A 17,453-nucleotide genomic window follows, 5' to 3' on the forward strand; every position below is an offset into this window, starting at 1 on the left:
GCCACCTTTTGAGCAGTTGCAGTGCAGACGTGAAGCTGGCTCCTGCCCTTTCTCCCGAGGAAGGACGCGATACACTCCTCCCCCGCCCTGGTCCGTGTGTGTTTGTGTGGATGCCCCTGTCCCCTAACTGCCCCCAGGGCGCTGGGCGGGCTCTGGCTGCGGCCTGGCGCAGCCTTCGGGAGGCTCTGTACAAAATGCAAAATAAATGTTTTTATTAACAAAACGGCTTCCCCCCATATGTCAGAAGCGCCAGCGGGCAGGATGCAGCCCCGGCCTGGCTGGGGGGGTGCCCCACTGCCAGGGAGGGGCCCTGGGGTTCAGATCCTCAGCTGAGGTGTGATTCCCCATGTGGTTCTGTGGGGGCACGGCCCCTCCTGCAGGTCGGCAGCCAGGCCCTGAGTAGCACTGTGAGCCCCCCTTGTGCCAGCCCCCCAGGAATGCTGGTTAGGTGCTGTTTCCCACATGGCCACACGAGGGCGCCATTCTCCTTCCCAAGGCTCTGGGTCCCTGGCTGGTGGGGAAGGGCTGGGTTGAATGGGGCAGGGGCTGCGTGGAAGGTCCTAGAAGCTGGCCCTAGCCGAGAACAGTGTAGCCCTGGAAGGTAGGCACTCAAATGCTGCCCCCAGCACCCGGCAGGCTGGTAACCTGACCTCCCCGGCCACCCGCTGCTTTGGGCTGAGGCCCAGAGCTGCCCCTGCAGCCTGGCTCTGAGCGCCAGCCCAGCTGAGGGTTAGCAGAGCCCCGTTGCTCCAACCTGGGGCTTTCCTGGCCTGCCCCACAGGGCAGTGTGGGGCTGGTTCTACCAAGTCATAGGCCTGGGGAGGGAGCTGGTGCCACCTCTCCAGCCCTGCGGGGGGGGAGCGTGAGTGCTTCCATCCCCCAGGGGCCCCCAACCAGCTTTTCACAGCTGCTAAAGCCCCTACTGCTGTTCCCACAACCCACCCGGTCCCTGCTTCCCAGGGGCCTGCCCCCCAACCCAGAGGAAGCTGTCCCAGCTGTGCCAGGGCTCCCTCGCCCATGTGAAGCAGGCATCTCACCTAGCACGGGGTGGAACTGAACAGCTGGTCCTAGCTCTCCCTGGGCTGGGCCTGGCCTGCAGTGAGCCCTGCTGCCAGTGGCAGTGCTTTTCCCCAATGGGCACTGGGGCAATGATGGTTCCTGTAACTAGAGCCTGGGGGGCCAGGTGAGGGTGGGAGAGCCAAGCCGACCCCACTGCCAGGGCAGGATTCCAGCGTCCCAGCCCCGCAGCTGCGGCTGTGTCCGGCATTTCAGAGGGCAGAGCCTGAGCTGTCCAGCTGCTGGAGCAGCCCTGTGCTGGAAGCTTGGAGGGAGGCACCCTGGGGGTCATAGCATCTCTGACCCTTATGGGGTCTGGGGCCAGGCTGCTGCCCCCCAGCCTTTTCTCCTACCTTGGCCCGCACCCGCAGGTGGAAGGAGACATTTGTTGTCTGGCCTGCATGAGCCCCTCCCGCTATCCCACTGCGTCCTTCTAACCGCAGCAGCAGCTGCCCCAGTGCAGGACCCAGCCAAGTACCAGACCCAGCTCAGCATTCAGCCGGGGGCTGGGATATAATGCAGCACGACTAGGCTGGAGCCCACGCTGTTTCTTGGCTGCCGGCTTGTCTCCATCTCCCCTCATGGCTAATGTGGGATGAGGCCCCTCTGGCTGCGGCAGGTCCCCCCTGCCCACGGGCTCAGCTTTCCCTGGTGGCAGGCACCTGCCCACTGTGGCTCTGGCTTGTGGCAGACCCGCTGCTTGGCTCAGTGCTGCCCCCATTGCACTCAGCCCCCACTGGGGCTGGGGAGCTGCCTGCCGGTGCTCACACAGAATGAGCCTGGGCAGGGTCCTGCCCGGGGAGACCCACCCCCCCGGGTTGGATTTGCACCAAGGGCTGAGCCCTGCTGGTGGGTGCTGAGTGATGCAATCCGGCCCCCTCCTCACTCCCTGCTGGGGGGCTGCCCCTCCAGCTGGTGAGTGCCGGGGCAGCAGCCACCTCACACTAAGGAATGAGAGTGGGAAGCCAGCCTGTGGTGCTGTGTGAGGAGCAGTGCAGGGACCAGGAATCAGCACAGCTGTGGCTAGCAAGGGGGGTGGGACTGGGGGGCTGGCCTGTGGGGAGCATCTCATTGTGGCGCTCACAGATGCAGGGTGGGCGTGGGGAAGGCCCAGGCCCAGCACTGACTTGGATCCCGGAGGGCAGAGAAAATGGTGCTTGGAGAACGGCGGGGAAAGGCCTGATGCTGGCGTGGCTGCAGGACAGACAGCACAGGCAGGAGTTGGGGGTCGCTGTTACCAGGCATCTGGGACGTGCCCTGCTGTGCAGTGGCTGCCCGGGGCCAGGGCGTGCTGGCAGTGCAAAGCCAGGGGCAGCCGGCGAGCACCAGGCCCCACGTGCCTCCTGTCCCGAGTCCAGCTGAGAAATACCCCAGCCCAGGTGCCCTGCAGGAGCCAACCTCCCAGCTGGTACCAACCGCCCGGCTGGTACCAACCCACTGCCGCCCCAAAGGAGGCAGGGAGCCTGCTTGCCAAATGCTTTTTATTGGCCTAAAAACCCCACTTCTCAGAGCAGGAAACTTCTACAGTCTTTCGGCTGGAGACAAAACTCCCCAGCGAGCGCATGGAGGAGGTGGCAACCCCCCCCCCATATGCATTTCTCTCAGGGAACCGGCTGAGGGCAGCCTGATACAGTAGCAGGCAGAAGGCACCACACCTGGCAGGGCCCAGCTGCACATTTCTTCAGCCCTGGGGGAGCCGGGCTGGAAGCCAAGGGCTCGGCAGGGCGTCAGGTCCGAGGCCTCAGGCAGTCGAGGCGGTCGCAGCCAGCCCAGTGCTCAGACGTGGGTGGCAGGTGGCCCCCAGCAGAGGAAGCAGCGCTGCAGGTGCCAGTGCCCCAGGCTACCCCCCAGGTCTGGAGACAGGCAGGTCCCCTGAGGCCATTCAAGCCATTACTGTGGTAACAAATCCCATGCCATGGGCATCACCCAGCCTGGCCGGCTGCCAGCCTCACTAGGCATTCGGGCTGAACAAGAAGCAGGTCCCAACCGCCCCCTTCCATCGCTGCCGTGACCCACACGCTGCCTGCTCAGCCTCCTGCCGCATCCTCCCCCAGGACCGCAGGGGACGCTCTGCACTGGCACGCCCCAGGCAGTGTCTGTGCCCAGCCTCTCGTGCGAGGCCAATGTGCAGCAGCTGCGATCCTTCCCCCACTTGGTGCACAGTTACAGCCGTGCAAACCCGGTGCTGCAGGACCTGAGCTGGGCCTGGGGCTGGCGGTTCTGCCCTTCTCCCCCGTCCGTGTGTGTTGTATGTAACGCCGGCTCCTCTACACAGCAGGAGGGGCTGGGGCACAGAGCAGCGATGTGGGGCTTGGGGAGGGAGCCAGGCTCTTCTCCCCCCAGCAGGCAGCTCCCATGGGGACAAAGGTGGCCCCACTTTGAGCTAAGCTGCAGCTGCTTTTCAAGGTGACAGCAGGATCCACCACCCCCCCACAGCGCTCTGCACACTCTGGGGCCCCCCTGCGCTGGCACAGGACAATGGGGCTCTGTTCACTTCTCTCCCACAGTGCTCGCCGAGCCAGCCACGGGGCACGCTCCCCAGACAGGGCTGCTGTGTGCCCGGGTGGGGAGGGGGGAGCAGCGGCGTGCTCACAGCACGGCTGCGGGGCAGCCAGAGGAGCAGCGCTGGCCAAGGACAGCTCCGCTGTGGGGCCGCAGCCCCTGGGAACTGGGTCCTTGCTCCCCCCACCTACAGCCTGCCACTACCAGGCCGAGGGGAACTCCCCCAGCCGCTTCTCCAGCTTCTGCTGACACCCCACGGGTTTCTGGGAGCTTTGGAGGGGAGTGGGGAGGTCCCCCCCACCCACGAAGCAGGAGGGGAGACTCCAGCATCTGGGACACTGCATCAGTGTGTGGAAACAAAATCAGACTCCAGCCTTCCAGGGCCGGGTGCCCTGTGGGCATCACCTCTGCGGAGGGCCTCTACCCCCCACCCCATGGAGCCTCCAGGCCACCTCCATCCTGGCCACTCGGGCTTTATTTCCCCCTCGCAGGGCTCTCCCAAGGGAGCCAAGAGCCGTCAGCCCCGCTGCCAGCGCTGTGGGGGCCTGGGTAAGGCCGTGCCATCTCCCTGCCCAATAAGGGCCCGGGGAGCGCTCCCTCCGTCCAGGGTGAGCTCAGCAAAATCGCACCTGCAGGGCTTGGGGAGCAGCTGCCCTCCTGGCACTTGCCCCATGTCCTGCCCTGCCTGGACTGCTCATTCCCACCTTCTGCCAACCAGGCAGTGCCCCCGCCCCTTTCCGCAGGCCCCGGCTAATGTGACGCTTGCTTCCAGACCAAACGCAACTCCCCTCTCGCTCCCACGTACCTCAGAGCTGGCGCGCAGCCACTGTAACGTTGGCTCAGCACCCTTCTCTGCGCTCAGCACCCCCGCGGATGGGGAGAAGGATCTGATCCGTTTCACACACCCCCCGGCAAAGGCACAGCTACCGACCGCAGACAGGCGAGCCAAAACCCTGATCGTCCAGTCCACACCCCCCCCGCCTGGGAGAAAGGCAGTCTGACCGGGGGGCGGGCTGGCACACACAGCCCTGCTGGTTTCTGCCATGAGGGCAACACAGGGGGAAAGACAAGAATTGCTGGCGATCAGGGAGGGGCAGGGATTGCTCTTCCCTGCTTGGAGGGATGTTAACAAAACCCCACCCCCAAAATAAAATAAGTTTAAAATAAAATTAGCTACAAAAATATGGAGCCCAACAGGCCAGTGTGGTGGTTCTGTGCGAAATGGCAGGCCTGGGGGATGCTCCGGGGCAGCCAGACCCAGCCGCTCTGGGTACGTCCCCATTCTTGGCACACCAGGCCAGCAGATAAATTAGAGAGACCGTCAGGAGAGGTGAAATCAAATAAATAGTTAAAAAGTCGGGGGCGGGGCGTCCGAGCGCCTCCTGCCACCCCGGCAGAGTCTGCACGTGTGGCCCCAACCCCCTCACGTTTGGTGAACTTCGTGAAACATGAGCTCCCGGGGGATGCGCGTCTCTGGGCCGAAGTTCTTGGCCGCCCGCCGCTCGAAAGCTGCCACCATCTGCTTGACCACCTCGTCGAAGAAGACCGTGGCGAGCTGCGAGTGCAGCAGGGAGCGGAATTCGAAGGAGATCTGGGGAGGAGAGCGAGATGAGGGGCTGGGGAGGCGGAGCAGGGCAGGCTGGGCCAGAGCCCTCCCCTGGAACAAAGGGCCGGGGGGACAGGGGCTGCCCATGTTCCGCAATGTCCAGCGAGGAACCTGCCAGCAGCGAATAGTCGCCTCCACACAAACCCCGCGGCTCAGCTGGGGAAACTGAGGCCGAGAGAGAGGCTCACACAGCAAGTCACTGACAGAGCCAGGAGGAGAACCCAGGAGTCCTGACTCCCTGCCCCCACTGCTCTAACTGCCATGCCTCGCCTCTCAGACAAATGTGCCCAGGTGGAACATTTGCTCCTGCTTCTCTTTCCCTCGAGAGGCGAACAGCAGTCGCTTGGTGGCTGAGGGCAGCATTTCGCCCCCTGCTTACCTCCTCCTCGAGGCCGATGACCTGGGGACAGGTGCTTCTAACCCGCCCATTACACAGCATGGGCTGGCCGCCCGGCAGCCACCTCTCCGGTCCATCCCCAGCGGATTCACCGGGGGGACGACTCCACGTGGCGACTGGGTGGGCGGGGAATGAGGGAGGGCAGGCTGGGGGGGCTTACCGAGAAATCCACTGTGCAGGTGCGGGGGTAGCCTGGGATGCCGGGGCTGAAGCGCCAGCTGGTCTCCAGGTGGTTGAAGAGCCTCCCGTCAGTGCAGATGGCCTGAGAAGGGACAGCAGGAGCGTGAGTCGAGGGGCTTTGCTACCAGAGCGCTGGGAAGCCAGGCTCCCTGGGGAGCTGAGTGCCCCCACCCCGAACTGTTCCATCCCCACACATCCCCTACCCTGAGAATCCCGGCGCTCCCCGGCAGCCTCACCTTGACCAGGTGTGGGCGCACCAGGGTGACGATGGAGGTGTATCTCTCCAGCACGGGCGGGAAGCCCACTTCTAGCTGAGCCTTCACGTGGCCCGTGCGCTTGGAGACCACCACCGACTTCTTGCACCAGGGGACAAAGTGCTTGTAGTCATCCACGTTGGACACCACCTCGTACATTTCCTGCATGGAGTACCTGCCGGGGGAGACGCCGGCGCTGACTCGGTGCTGCCCGTCCTGCAGGCCGCTCAGGGCCGGGCTAGGGAACCGTCCACCTTCACCCCCAGCCATGCCCCCCCCGCACGGGCCTCAATCCGGTTCGCAGAGCCCACGTCACGTCACAGACAGGTCAAGGTTTGACCAAGGCCTGGAGACCAACCTCCCGTTTTGCTACCAGCGCTGGGGCAAGCAGGTGAAGGACGCAGCCTGCTGGAGCGTGCCGGGAAAGCCCCATGCACCCTTAATCTGGAATGCCCTCCACTGGGGGAACACAGTCAATGCCACTTACCCTATAATCCTCCTCTCCGAGTACTCCTTCCTTTTGTTGGTGAAAGGCCCCGTGAGGTTGATGAACGTCCGGCTGTGCTGGGTGCAGGGGCCCCAGTCCAGGCTGTTGATTGCCCAAGGCACGCGGCTCAGCAGAATCCCACAGAGAGACATGGTCCTGCAACTGGAAACGGGTCGGGATTAGCAGAGACCGACGGAGCCCGCTTGGCCAGGCAAGGGAAGGTGCTACTCCCCTTCGAGAGGTCACCTGATGCTGAGACTAGCTAAGCCCAAAGCCACTAAAAGCAGAGTGGGGCTGCGGGAGACGAAGGCGACGAAACACCCTCCCCAGCCAGGACGAGGGAATTCCCTCTCGCATGCCAATCCCGTTCCCCTGGGGATCTCTCGGTCCCGAAGTGCTGTATGGCCAAGCTGCATGCTGCGATCTCGTCACCGCTCCCATGCGACCACTGCTGGGTTGAGTGACGCAGCAACTCTACCGACCAGTCTGTGGCAGGGAGCGACGCTGACTCCCGTATTACAGTGAAGGAGCCGCTGATGCCTGCTCCTCCCAAGGGGATGTTTAATGAGCTACTCCTGGGGGAATCCTGCGCGTGCGCAGAATTTATGTCCCCCACAGGTTTCTTTGCTTCTCTGCAGAAAAATGACTTTCTGATGGGGAAGCAAAGGGAAGCCACAAGAGTGGTCATGTGACCCTCCTCATCAGGGGAAGACCCGGCTAGTGGCTCCTACCCTGCGCCGGGCTCAGCTGCTAGTCCTGGCTGGGCTGTGGAGGACAGGACTTTCTCTGCCCCTGCACAGCATCCAGGGCCATGTCGGACCCCAGATTTCTCCCCCGGCTGGCAGGAAGCTCTGCAACCCTCACCCCCACACTTCCTGTACCCATCACTCCTGAGTTGCAGGGGGAGGGATCACTGTACAGGGAGCTGCTCCCCCATCCGTCCAACCCCCATGCATCCAGACCCCCTCATACCTAGACCCTCCCACTGTGCCTCACCCCCTCACACCCAGAATCCCCCCCAATGATGAACTCCACTGCCCCTGCTGCTGTACCAACCCCACTCCCTCAGCATCTGGACCCCCCCACTGAGCCCCAACCATCTTCACCTGGACTCCCCTGCAGAGTTCCATTACTATTGCACCCAGAGACCCCCAGCAAGCCCCTGTGCATCCAGATCCTCCTGCACCTGAATCCCCCACTGAGCCACACGCACCCAGACTGCCCCACACAGAACCCGCTCAAACCACATCTGGATCCCTCCACACTTGGATCCCGCCTTGCTGAGCCTGCCTCCCTGCATCTAGTGCACCTGGAACAGAGGGGCAGGGCCCTGGGTGTTTCTGGGGCAGACCCAGTCCTTGCATTGTTTGGGTTGGGTGCAGCCTCACCGCTGAGTCCATGTCCTAGGGGCGGGGAGGACTTGCAGAGTGATCTCCTATCTCTGTGCAACCAGTCGCCTGTGCTCCCCAAGGCCGTGCTGGAGCCGCCACATTTATTAGACAAATAAAATTGGCAGAATTCTGCACAATTTTAAAATATCGTGGGCAGCATTTGTATGGCGCAGAATATCCTACAGGCACAAATGACCCAGACCTGAGCTTTGACGCCTGATCTCCTGACAGACAGCACTGGGCGGGGGCCCTGGGATCAGCCCTGTCTCTGAGGGGAGAGTGCCCCCTGCTCCATCACTGACCCTGCTCCCTGCAGCACAATGCCGCAACGGCGTCAGCCCTGACTCGGAGGGGAGCTTGCTCCCACTAGCTCACTGGCCAGCAGTTCATGGCCCCAAACAAGCCCCCCATGGTAGGGCAGGGCAAGCGGCCAGCGGGCAGGGTTGGCTCCTCGGCGGGCAGGGTGAGTGGCTAGTGGGCAGGGCTGGCTCCTCAGCGGGCAGGGTGAGCGGCCAGCTCCCCTGTGGGCAGGGCAGGGCAGGGCAGGGCAAGCGGCCTGGCGAGCGGCCGGCGGGCAGGGCAGGGCGAGCGGCCGGCAGGCAGGGTTGGTTCCTCGGTGGGCAGGGTGAGTGGCTAGTGGGCAGGGCTGGCTCCCCGGCGGGCAGGGTGAGCGGCCGGCTCCCCTGCGGGCAGGGCAGGGCAGGGCAGGGCGAGCGGCCTGGCGAACGGCTGGCGGGCAGGGCAGGGCGAGCGGCCGGTGGGCAGCCCTCGTGCTCAGACACAGTAGCAGTTTACATCACCTCCTGCTTGTGCTCACTCAGAGCTTCGTGGAGGCAGCTGGGGAGGGCTCCCAGCGAGGGAGACCCTGACCCTCTCCTCCCTGCTGAAGATCACCTGCTGGTGAGTCAAGAGGCAGACGGCCCCTCCCCTGTGCCCAGCCGCCTTACACAACAGCTGCCATGAGACCCGCCCATCAGGAGGGCAGCTCAGAGAAGGAAGAGAAGAGGTTCATTCACAGGAACAGCAGTCAGCTGAGCCGGCCAAAAGCCAATAAGGAGTGGCAAGTCCTTGGAGCCGGGTGCAACTGGGCAGGGTCCACTATAAGGCCACAGGGACCACACTTGCCCCATCTCCTTAGTCAGGGTGGCTGGTGAAACACAGGGCACCCTGCTCAGCTCAGCCCCCGCTGCCCTCCTCCGCATCACGGGCACTGATGCAGGGGCTGAGAGTATCTGGATTTCTTGAGAAGGGGGGGGGGCAGGGGAAACAACGTGCCACCACTCTCTGCAGGCCCTGTAATAACACCCTGCTGCACCGGTGACCCATCGGTGCATAACCAGACCCGGCGGCTATGCTGCCAAGCAGAGTTCAGGAGGAGGAGCGGGAGCTAGCGTTCCAAACCCTGGCAGGATGTCACAAGGCCCAGAGGCTTGGTTTGCCCTGCCCTGCCTGGACGTTAGCAATCCCTGGCACTTTCTGAAAGAGCAGCGACTGGCCAAGATTTCCTCTCAGATCCACAGCCCTGGCTGCTGCTTCCCACCCCCAGCGTAGCCGCCTTTTGGCGGTCTACAGCCGCTCTGGTATCTTTGGACGAAAGGCGCTCTGGAAAAGCTGGGTCACTGGCAGTAATTGTCAGGAGCTATTTATGCTGGGTTCTGTGGGTTCTTCTCCACGGCCCTTGCAAGGCGGGTCAGTGTTCTGTCCGATTGATAGATGGGAAGCTGACTGAAAACAGGACTTATCTGCCAAGGTCACCCAGCCTGTAAGAGGCAGAGCTCACTACCGAGGTCATGCTTCTAATGCCCTTGTATCCCATTCGGAGTTTGTCCTCTGGACCTCGCCCCCTGATGAAATTTCAGTTGGTGCTTTTGTTCCGTGATCCTCACAGCCTGGCACGCCAACCGCAGACAAGAGGAGAATCACAAACACAGAAGGGAAGCCAGCAACATGTGACCTCTCTCCTGCAAACAGTCTAGAGGCGGTTGACGGCCCTCGCGCCCTTGCCGCTGGAATGTTTGTGCTTCTGCCCATTTCATTGGCAGGCTGGGGCTCTGACCCACCCTTTGAGCTGCGCTGGTGGCATGGTTGGCCTCCCACAACAGCCTGGACAGACGGTTGATCTTCCACAACCCGAGTCAACGTCGACGATTCAGAGTGCGACGGCGAATGCTCCCCCGGCTTCGCCACTTGACCCTGGCACTGGAGGCAGCAGGCAGCACTTACATGCAAGCCAGCAACAGATCATTCAGTGACTATACCCACCTGGGGAGACTGAGGCACAGGGCGGCAATGTGACTCGCCCACAAACAGGAACAGAACCCAGGAGTTCCTGACTCCCAACCCGCAGTTCAGACTGGTCGGGTTTTATCCCATTGGTTAAATGCCAACAAAACAAACAAGAAGTCCTGAAGTTCCCAACCCCCCAGCGAGCTTCTGCTTTGGCTGGAAGGGTGGGAATTGGACCTTATAATGACACTGGGAATGAGAGTCAATCCTGCCTTCAGGAAATTCCTTCCAACACCCCGGCAGCTTCCACTCAGCACAACCAGCAGGTCACGTTCCATCGCCACTGGAAACTTTCCACTTAGGCTGTTCACTTACTTATATTTATAGATGCATCTGAAAACAGGTCACTCACCCTTTTCCCCAGAGACACCAGCAGAAGGGAAAGGTCTTTCTTTTCCAGTGGGCTGGGGCCACTCCAGATTCAGCCAGCCCAATGCCCCATCTCTGTCCAGCACCAGGAAAGCACAACAGACGTTGCTGGTGGTTCAGATTCGGGTAACGCATCTGAGATCTCCATGAGCCTAGAGGTCGCCTGGGCCCCCTCAGCCCTGCCTGAGTGGATGGACTCACTCTCCAGGGGACAGATTCCAAGTTCTATGCCTGACACGGTGCAGCAGAGGACAAGAAGAATTTGTGCAGCAGAGCACAGCCTTCAGCTAGGAGTGCTTTGCCAGCCCTCCCATATTGCATCTCAAAACAAAACACACTCAACGATTGCCTGCAAGATGCCACCTCCTGTTATTTATTCTGAGCTAGGTGCTGTGCAGATGCAGAGGAGAGGACTGCTGCCCTGAGGAACATGGCATCTCTTATCCCCAACACGTCAGTGACGAGCAGCCACCCTGGCTCCATTTCAAAGCCAGCCACAACGCCACTTAAACTCTCTCGGCTCCAAGCTCTGGGAGTGTCCCCTGTGCTAACGGAGGCATCTGAACTTGAAAAGCACCTCGGTTATGCCCAAGCTGTTGATCTTTTTGCTCGCACCTGCCAAGAAGCAGGACTGCGCCGAGGGTCTGATGCATTGCTGACAGACCAATGCATTGCAGCAACTTCCTGGCACGCACCTCCCACCAGAGGTCATCGCTGGAGGAGGTGTAAGCCCTCAAAACTTCCAGGCCTTTTGAAAGGGAGGACATTCATTCTCAAAGCCTGGGCAAGAGGTGACATTTAATTCAGATCAAGTCAACATTGTGTTTTCCAACTCAAGAGAGACTTTTACAAACCGCCGTCTCCGGCAATTGCCCTTTAACTAGCACCTGATTCAGGGCTGCACCCATGTGTTTGGAAACTCGCAAAGGCTGCTGAATCTGGATCCTATTTCCTCTTCCTGCAAAGCATGACACTCCCTGGAAAGCTCTTTACATGTTATCATAACATCTTCCATTGCTAAAGAAACTAACACCAACCTCCCCTACCCTGAAGGGGAAACCTAAAGGCCTGGTGCAGTCCAGCAAACCCCAGGGGCTAGGGATGTACCCTTCCTTGCTTCAGTGATGCTAGATCCCATTTAGATGCAGCAAGTTTTACTAAGCCAGTGGTTGCCCATGCGTGGTCCATGGATCCCCCATGGTTAGTCTTCAGCCAGCTAAGGCCGTTTCCTGGGGTGTGGCCGAGGGTCTGCAGCCAGCTAGCTGCTCACATCTGGTTCTTCGGTTCCAGAAGCTAAATTCCATTGAAAGAAGCGAAGTATCCGGGAAGAATTCCCCTCGCGTCACCGCTTCCTGCGGACAATTGCTGAAGTTGCCATAGGGACATCATGCGGCTGGGAGTGGAGATCTCCACAAGACCATCTCTGTGGCAATAGGTGTGTGGGCCAGATCCCCAGAACGTAAAACACCAACTTTCCTGACGCATCCAACCCAGCCCAAGCCCCCCATGCCATGAGCGGCCCTGGCCGAGTCCCCACTGCCTCTTCTGGTGCACCCAATGCTGCATACAAGTGTCCCCCTCCCCTAGGCCCCCTCTCTGGGTCAGCCCTGATCCCCATGGCCCCACCCCCAGAGACCTCCTACTCTGGGCCAATCCCCTCAGAGACCCCCTCTCAGTGCACTGGCCCCACAGCCCCACCCCAGACCCCCTCTCTGCCCCATGGCCCCATTCCCCCTCTGGACCCCTCCCCCCAGAGACCCCCTCTGTGCCCCATGGCCCCTCCCCCAGAGACCTCCCACTCTGGGCCAATCCCCTCAGAGACCCCCTCTCAGTGCACTGGCCCCACAGCCCCACCCCGGACCCCCTCTCTGCCCCATGGCCCCATGGCCCCATTCCCCCTCTGGACCCCTCCCCCCAGAGACCCCCTCTGTGCCCCATGGCCCCACCCCCAGAGACCTCCCACTCTGGGCCAATCCCCTCAGAGACCCCCTCTCAGTGCACTGGCCCCACAGCCCCACCCCGGACCCCCTCTCTGCCCCATGGCCCCATGCCCCCTCTGGACCCCTCCCCCCAGAGACCCCCTCTCTGCCCCATGGCCCCTCCCCCCAGAGGCCCCTCCCCCTCCTCGGCCCCCATGGCCCCTCCCTCCATAACCCCCCTCGGGGCCCCTCCCCCCGGCGGCCCGCGGGCCCGCTCACCTGCCAGGCGGGGGCGCGCCCGGCCGCAGCCCCTGGCGCGCCCCCAGCCGCAGCACCGCGCGCAGCCGCCTGGCCGCCATGGGGGAGGGGTCCGGGCTCCGCGCTCCGTCCGCCGCAGACACCGGCTCCGCCGCGCTGAACTCCCCCTCCCCCGTCACACACACAACGTCGCCGCGTCACTATAGGACCCACCGCGTCACAGCCAGGGGGCGGGGCGGGAATGGGGGCGGGGCTGTCCCGGCACCGTGGTGCATCATGGGCGTTGTAGTTTTTGGCGCCATAATGGTATAGGCGCTTGCGCTCCGCCGCCCGGAGCGTCATGGGAATTGTAGTCCCGCCGCCCTGAGGTGCCAATGGCGTTGTAGCGACGGCCCAGGTGCCTGATGGGAATTGTAGTCCATCTGGCAGGCAGGGCGGGGCTTGTGATCAAGGCAGCCAGCAGCTGGGGGCCAATGGGCTGCAAAGTGACCTCATGCCGTGGTGCAGCATGTCATAGCATGACACAGTCGCATCATCGCCCTGTGATGCATCACGCTGCCGCATCATCCCATGGCAACACGGCCTAGTGGCCCCACTGCGCATGCCCCCACACATCATCACCCCGTGCCATGCTGGGACACAGCAGCACATGCTCATACGTCATCCTGACCTCCCACTGTGCCATGTGACATCATCATGCTTCAACACGACATCATACAATCACAAAATACCAGGGTTGGAAGGGACCTCAGGAGGTATCTAGTCCAACCCCTTGCTCAAAGCAGGATCAATCCCCAACTAAATCACCAATCGACTCACTGTCCTAGCGGGTTGTCTCCCAGCGTGGCACTGCACCGTGGCATGTCCCCACGCTGCTACCTGCCCCCCAACATGTCAATCCACCCCAGGGAAACTTTCACTGCATTCAAATGTCACCTGTCACAATGACGCGTTTTGACAGTGCATTCCAATGTTGTCATATCAAAACTGACGACATGGAACTGAGCATAAAATTATCACAGCCCATCAAAATATCATCACATCATCATGATTCCTTATTATTTGTATTTTCACAATGGGTAGAACCCCAGTCATGGACTCGGACACATCGGGACATTGCTGTGGCTCAAGGCAACGTCATCAACCTCAGGATGCTCATCTTCTTATCACACCAGGAAGCCATGTCATGACATCACAACACAACATCATCACACCTCCTACCAACGTAATATCATAATGACCTTCTCGCCAAAGTGAGCTTTGGACGGATGGACTTTCTTGCAGGATCCTAGACATTACCCTAAAAGAGTTACCCTGTCAAACCGCTTATCCATGTTTGATCTTTCTTTGACTAAAATCATAGTAAAATACACTTACACTTGGGCTCTGGTTTTGCAACATGAATCTCAAAGCGCTTTACAGACTAATACGGAAATCAAAGTCTCAGAGCCCTCTTGGAAGGGTTAAAATTACGAAGCCCATTTTATAGATGGAGAAATTGGGGCACAGAAGAGTTAAGTAACCTGCCCAAAGGAAGCCTGTGTCACAGTCATGAAGAGAACCCAGGAGTCCTGACTCCTAGATCTATGCCTTAACCACAAGCTTAAGCAATATATCATGGGACTGATTAGCAGTTATTGTCTAAACAGTTCCAGCTGTCCCTCTATTTTCATCACCACAATGGTCACTTTTGAACTTGGAATCTATGAATCATCTCCTAATTCCATTTTCTTTCAGGGAAACCAGTTACCAAAAACTCCAATCCCAGCTCACAGAGAATTGTGCTAGGAACCCCCCAGCGTTGCTTCCTTTATGGACAAGGTGAGAGGAGGAGGAGAGGCTACCCCACAAGGCCTATACAAATGACTGGCAACAGGTTGTAAAACACAAGTCTGGTGATCTTGTGCTGCCGTGAAAGGCCTAGTTCCACTGCTTCCTCCTCCAGGCAAATATTTCACTGGTGAAAATATCACCAGCTGCTCTTTATGCCTTTTCAGCTCTATGATTTCACCTTGATTTCACTGTTAGGTAACACTCGGCTAATTGCAGGTCCAAAGCCATGATAAAAATAGCCCTGCTACACTATCAACAGCACACACAGTCTCCTGGCTCCTCCTCCTCTGAACTCAGTTCAACCAGAGATCAAAAGTAGAGCCCGGAGTGAAGCTGCCACGTTAGCCCCCAGACTGTGTCCCCCACACACTCCATGGCAGTCAATGTAAATATGTCTCTAGATGTTATTGCAAGAAACGGAGGGAGCAATTTCAAGCGGTGCCCCGTTATCCCTCCCAAATAGTGACAGGCAGGAAATTTAAATATAAACACCTTGTAACTGCAGAAAACAATTATTCAGCTCATCTTGTTGCACCGATCCTTTATTTGTTTAAACAAGTCCATTTCTTCAAGGGTCTCCCAAAAGTTGCCCTGAGAAAAGCCAGATCGGCAGCTTCTTAAAGCCATCCTGATCTTTAGCTGGCTGGTGGAGACTACAGGGCCCACCCAACATGCAACGCTCCACATCAAGCTAAGCCTTATGGCCACAAGGCCCATTGGAACCTATAGTGTCCCCCAGGGTCAAGTGGTAAAGATTTGTGAGCCACTTTTGGGGCCTTGGCTCTGGCAGGTTTCAGCTGCACATGAGGTCGCTATCAGAGTCGTCCAGAAATGCTTATGTGAGGTCCCATGCAGCACCACTTTGTCATTGTGATTCACTATTTGTTAAGCAAAGACAATGTGATAGGCACTGTATAAAATACAAGTCTCAAAACAATCCCCAGAGCATGAAGAACCTACGATATAACAGCCCAATCCTGAAAACATCTCCAAGGGCAATGCTTACTTCCATGAGTAGACCCACTGAGTGCATACGTGGAAGTATTTACACCTGGGAGGGAGGGAGTGCAGGATCGTGACCCAAAAAACAGGAATAGAAATTAGAGCAGGCACTAACTGTGTAGCCCAGAGGAGGGAATGGATTTTGGATTTGTTTAACAGTTAATATCTTGTGAACGTCATGGAAGCAGTGGGATTTTAGGAGGCACCTGAACTGAAGAGATCTGAGTTCTACACGACATGATCATGATGGTCCCTTCTGGCCTTAAAGTCTAGGAGATTCACTTCACCGTGCGACTTTCTCTCTGTCTCAGCTTCCTGAGTTCAAGCAGAGAGCACAGTCCATGTAAAACACAGATCTCCTGATTCCCCACCTGTGCGTTAGCCACAAAGGACCAACCTTCCCTCTCCGAGGCCTGGTCTACGCTAGAAAATATTACTGGCATAGCTATGTCGGTTAGGAGCATGTAAAATATCACACCACTAACCCATATGCCTGTGCTGGCCAAAGCTCTGATGTAGACACAGTTATAGCAGCAACAAAAAATATTTGGCAGGTCGTAGCTATTCCATTTGGAAAATAGGTGGAAAAACACTTTTGCTGGAATCAGCTGTGTCTCCACTAGGGGGTGCCAGGATATCTATATCAGCAAACCTTGTAAGTGTAGACTAGGCCTGAGAGGCCACTTGGTCCAGAAGAGCAGACACTGTGCTGGGACTCAGGAGACCTGGATTCAGCCCTGGTCTACACTACAGCTGCATGACCTTGTGTGAGATGGTTAATCCCTCCATTTCCCTTCCATCCTTTATCTGCCTTGTCCAGATTCTAACTCTCTGGAGCAGGGATTGTCTCTTACCGTGTATTTGTACAGTAACAAGCACAGAAACTCAGCTGGGACTTCCACATCGCAACCACAAAAGAATCTGAGATCACCCTTGTAGCAAACTGATTTGTTTAGTCTGAATACTAAATACAAGTTGGTGGATAATGGGTGCTTTAGAAGCCCAAAGAATTAATGTCATAACTCAATCAACTATTAATTCTTCTTATTTAATTTCCAGTGGCCACTGTGGCCTACCAACCCATCCCACTTGGAAACCATCAGTTAATGGTGGTAGACCCATAGGGTTACTAGCAATTGACCAGATGTGTAGGTAGCGCAGTTCCTTGCCTGATTCTCTATCGCTAGCCCTTGGAGAACACAGAGGCACCCAGCTTCACCCGTGGGCCCAGTTTATCTATCCGTTTGCTCACACGTCTCATCCTGGACCTGATTCCAGTGGGGTCGACCGATGGAATTGCCCTGAGGGAAACTCACAGGCTCACGTGGAGAAGCGGCTCTCGTCTGCCCTGCCCTGTGGCAAAGTAGCCCAGGAGAGTTCCTGCACCCCAGGGTGAGCAGGCGGGGGGCCCAGCGTTAGTCCAGCCAGGGGGTCCTGGCACAGCCGGCAAGGAGGGAGGTGGCCCTAAGGGGTCTGCACGCCATCTTAGGAAGGCTCTCCAGGAGGCCCTGGTGCCCGGCTCCACATCCCTTGGCCAGGGGGAAACACTGGGGAGCTCCAAGGGGCCCAGTTCTCCCACCCCTCAGGGACCCCTGGGCCTGGCTCCCCCACCCCTGAGGGGATCCAAGTGCCCCCCATTCAGGGACCCCCTAAGGCCCCCCCGAGGCCCGGCTCCCTCGCCCCTGAGGGGATCCAAGTGCCCCCCCTTCAGGGACCCCCTAAGGCCCCCCCGAGGCCCGGCTCCCTCGCCCCTGAGGGGATCCAAGTGCCCCCCCCATTCAGGGACCCCCTAAGGCCCCCCCGAGGCCCGGCTCCCTCGCCCCTGAGGGGATCCAAGTGCCCCCCCCATTCAGGGACCTCCATGGTACCCCCCAGTGCCCCCCCCGGGGCTCTCCTGGGCCTGGCTGCTCACC

General features: G+C 59.3%; 1 protein-coding gene across 4 annotated transcripts; it reads right to left on the bottom strand.

Moving 5' to 3' along the window:
* Window positions 1-4,699: 4,699 nt before the first annotated feature.
* On the bottom strand, window positions 4,700-17,107 carry COQ10A (coenzyme Q10A). Of its 4 annotated transcripts, none has more exons than XM_050924735.1 (5): window positions 16,793-17,107; window positions 6,483-6,644; window positions 5,978-6,170; window positions 5,722-5,823; window positions 4,700-5,149 (listed from the first exon to the last, which is right to left on the bottom strand). In XM_050924735.1, exons 2-5 carry the CDS (start codon window positions 6,632-6,634, stop codon window positions 4,982-4,984), a joined length of 615 nt encoding a protein of 204 aa, XP_050780692.1. In that variant the 5' UTR covers window positions 6,635-6,644; window positions 16,793-17,107; the 3' UTR covers window positions 4,700-4,981. The 4 variants fall into 4 exon arrangements, with proteins under 4 accessions (XP_050780692.1, XP_050780693.1, XP_050780691.1 ...); XM_050924736.1 differs by lacking the exon at window positions 16,793-17,107 and adding an exon at window positions 12,919-12,936; XM_050924734.1 differs by lacking the exon at window positions 16,793-17,107 and adding an exon at window positions 12,727-12,898.
* Between the last annotated feature and the right edge of the window lie 346 nt (window positions 17,108-17,453).

Source organism: Gopherus flavomarginatus, chromosome 16 (assembly GCF_025201925.1).
Source record: "Gopherus flavomarginatus isolate rGopFla2 chromosome 16, rGopFla2.mat.asm, whole genome shotgun sequence".
Taxonomy (NCBI): domain Eukaryota; kingdom Metazoa; phylum Chordata; order Testudines; family Testudinidae; genus Gopherus; species Gopherus flavomarginatus.